Source organism: Buceros rhinoceros, unplaced genomic scaffold (assembly GCF_000710305.1).
Source record: "Buceros rhinoceros silvestris isolate BGI_N320 unplaced genomic scaffold, ASM71030v1 scaffold19077, whole genome shotgun sequence".
Lineage (NCBI taxonomy): Eukaryota > Metazoa > Chordata > Aves > Bucerotiformes > Bucerotidae > Buceros > Buceros rhinoceros.
Window position 1 is genome coordinate 33,130 of NW_010422985.1, and position 3,345 is coordinate 36,474.

Consider the following 3,345-nt stretch of genomic DNA (forward strand, 5'->3'; position numbering starts at 1 on the left):
GGAAGAGCTACGGTAATTCAGCCTTTTTCAGTTACAGGTCTTTGTGGTTTTATTTGCTGAGAGTGAATTGATTAGTTAAATGAGATTAGAGTCTCTTGCATTTCTAGGCTTCCACAATTTCGAATGGACAGGGAAATAAAAGCATTAGCTCTTCCACTAGCAGCGTTCTGTTCAGTGACAAATATTTGTTATTTCTCCACATTTATTAAGTTCTTAACTCTGAGCAGTTTGAAAAAATATTTCTATTTCTTTATTTTCCAATTATTCATAATGTGCAGAATGGGGAGGGCAAGAGGAAGAAAACCAACCAACCAAAACCAAGGGACTATGCTTTACAGGAAAAATTCCTGTCTAAAGTGGTGTTCCTTATACTATATCCACCATGGAGATGCCCTGGTCATTGATAGGGATTTTCAGGTGCTAGTTGCAGTATAAAAAGTAAGAATATGTTTTTGTGAGTCACCTCATCTAAAGTTGTGGGAATATTTTTTTTTTTGTCTGTTCAGTTGCTGTGTTAAGTTAAACTGTTTTCACGTTGAATTAATACTTCCTTTTTTACGTTCTCTCCACTAGAGGTGTGACTGTAGTGTGTCTTAACTGTGATTTCCTGACTGATGTTTCTGGCTTAGATAGCATGGCCACACATCTCAGTGAAAGCCACACTCATACTTGTCAAGTTATTATAGAGAAAAGTGAGTACCTACAGTATTTTTTTTTTTAAATCTGAATACATATACAGATATTTACATGTGGATGTCTCTGTGTATTGCAGTTCTTTTTTTCAGTGCTTATCATTATTTCTGTGTACTTGAATTTGAAAGCAAGTGCTTCTGTATTTCCCCATTTTAAAATATTTTTAATTAAATCTTTTTTTTTCTTTCAGTTTCTGTAGATATCCCAGCTGCTGAACAAGTATCTGAGTAAGTTTTGTTTTGATGCTCAATGTTTATTTCTGTTGAAGTAGGGACAGGTGGCCAAAATTTGCACTTTGAACTTGGCTTTCTTTTGAATTTCGTAGGATTTGAAAAGTATGGTTGAACATACTCTTACTTTACTAGTGCTTTTTGCTCTAACCATGTTGATGGTTAACAAGAATGATGAGATAACGATGACCTACTACAGCCAAAATCAAACCCAGGTTCTTGTTCGCTTTGGCCAAAGAGACATAAATAATTCTTGCAGTATTAGAACATCTCAATCCTGACTTCTAAGTCTAGACATAGTGAGACTGTTTCTTCAATTTGCTTTTAATAGTTTTATTAAATGGGTGTTTCACGTTCTAAAAAAGTGACCTTTACTGAAGTAGGACAAAGTCAGTCTTAATCTTTTATAAATATTTAGCAGTTATTTTCAAAAATGATGTTATTTATATGACAAAAGTATACTGTTTTGTATTAACCTTCTAATTCTGACTTTCAAAGAAAAATTAATAAGAGGATTTGGGCTTTCAGCATTTTTTAGGGATTTGAAAAAGAAACTGCAGTGTTATAGAGAATGTATTGCCAAGTTTGCTTGGGTTTTTTTTAACTTTAGGATAATCAGACCTGCCAAGCCATACCCGAGTATCCTGAAACAGTCCCTGAAGTTTTACAGTGTAGCCTGTGAGCTTACTTATGCCTTAACTGAAGGTTCAGAGGTGTGTCAGTTGAGTTTTCTAACCCATTTCAGAATACAGGAACGAAAATGTCAATTAGACTGCAAAGAAATATTTTAAAAGATGGAAGAAAATAGTTTAACTCAGATTTAACAACAAGGTGTAACTGAGTCCATCTAGCCTATAGCAGGATTCTGAAAGATTATATATTCTCATGCGTGATGAGACCTCTTCCAATGAAGTGAGGAGTTCTTAGGCCTCTAAGGATAAATCAGCCTTAGTGTTGGGAAATGTACCCAATAGGTTATTTCATAACTATTTTCTTTCTTCATTTTCATAAAGTGGCCAGTAAGAGGGGGTACTGTCATCTGACCCAAACACAGAAATACTTTTCTTTGGCTGTGAGTAATAGTGGAGCAAAATATATGCTATAAACTTCGGACCTCTACTAGTAACTGTTTAGTATGTAATACAGTTGAATAAAACTGGTGGTCTCTTGGGATGACTAATAGACGTAATTAAAAATTATTAAAGATACTCTGGCAGGGGAAGGAAGTTAATTTGGGAAAGCATTCCAAAAAGCCATTTTAAAAATGAAATTTCTGAGTTTGGAGCGCAGAATATTGAAGTTGCTTAAAACATTGGAAAGAGATATCTAGGACGACGAGCTGTACTCCATTAATCCAGTGTGGCTTGTGTCCTTTAACAGTTTAGACTTCAGTGAAACTCAGACAATGAAAAAATGAATTGTTGAGCTATGATACCTGTGGAAACCTTAGTTTTTCTACTTGGAGCTGTTACTAGGTGTTGGGAATTAATGCTTGCTGAATAATAGGTAAGGAAAGGTTATAGATGTAATGAATGGTGGGGAAAGAGGTACAGTTGTGGCAGCCTGTTGTCAGTACTGCACAATGATCTTGCTGTCGTGAATATATTACAGAGATATCATATGAAAATATTTAAGAACACTGGATATATGGAATATATATTACTTAAACAGACGGGTGAGCACTAAAAAGATTTGAAATGGAATCAATAATATGTGCAGTTTTGTTTCTGTAAGCTGTTAGGTTAGGACAGATGCAGATAGCTGTTGTTTTTGAGAGCTCTGATGTTGGTGTAGTTAGTTACTGGTACTACACGAACTGCTGTAGTCTGTGATGATGCTTTTTGAAACTGTCATGCTCATAGACTTCATTAATTTCAGTCAGTCTTGTCCTGTTCCCTGTACTAATTCTCTGATACTTTGGACAAGAAAATATCATTGCTAAATCTAAGAGCATGAGCATACCTGTGTAATTCATTTTTTGCATTACAGAGTACACACAGAAATGTTCATCTTTTTGCGGGATGGTTCTTCATGGTACTCTGTGGTTTGGTTTGGAAGACGAGGAACTTGCAGACAATATTCATATTTCTTGCTGTGTAGTTTCTCAATGATGTATCAGTGTTTCTTCCCATTCTTTGACCTATAATTCAGTGAGGTATGACTTGTTTATGGGGCTCTTCCAAATCACTTCATCATTAGAAACTCAGTTACAATCTTGAATGCTTTTGGATCTTCTCTTGCATCTCTCAGATGGTATCTTTTGGTATCTTTTATTATATAGCAATCTGTATGTGATGTAAAACTCATCTTTATTGCTAATGACCAGACATATTCCATGACCTTTGTAGTGTTGATGAGACCAACTTTGGACCAGAATCCTGCCACTAGTAATACAGATAACCTAGCTGGAGGTGTTCCAGCA

At 35.3% G+C, this 3,345-nt stretch overlaps 1 protein-coding gene across 1 annotated transcript in view; it reads left to right on the forward strand.

Annotated features, from left to right (window-relative positions):
- Window positions 1-3,345, forward strand: part of ZNF280D (zinc finger protein 280D) — a 45,704-nt gene that overhangs the window by 28,619 nt on the left and 13,740 nt on the right. The window contains exons 15-16 of the mRNA XM_010140274.1: window positions 568-692; window positions 884-920. Coding sequence (XP_010138576.1) covers window positions 568-692; window positions 884-920 — 162 coding nt within the window. The remainder of the gene's footprint in view (window positions 1-567; window positions 693-883; window positions 921-3,345) is intronic.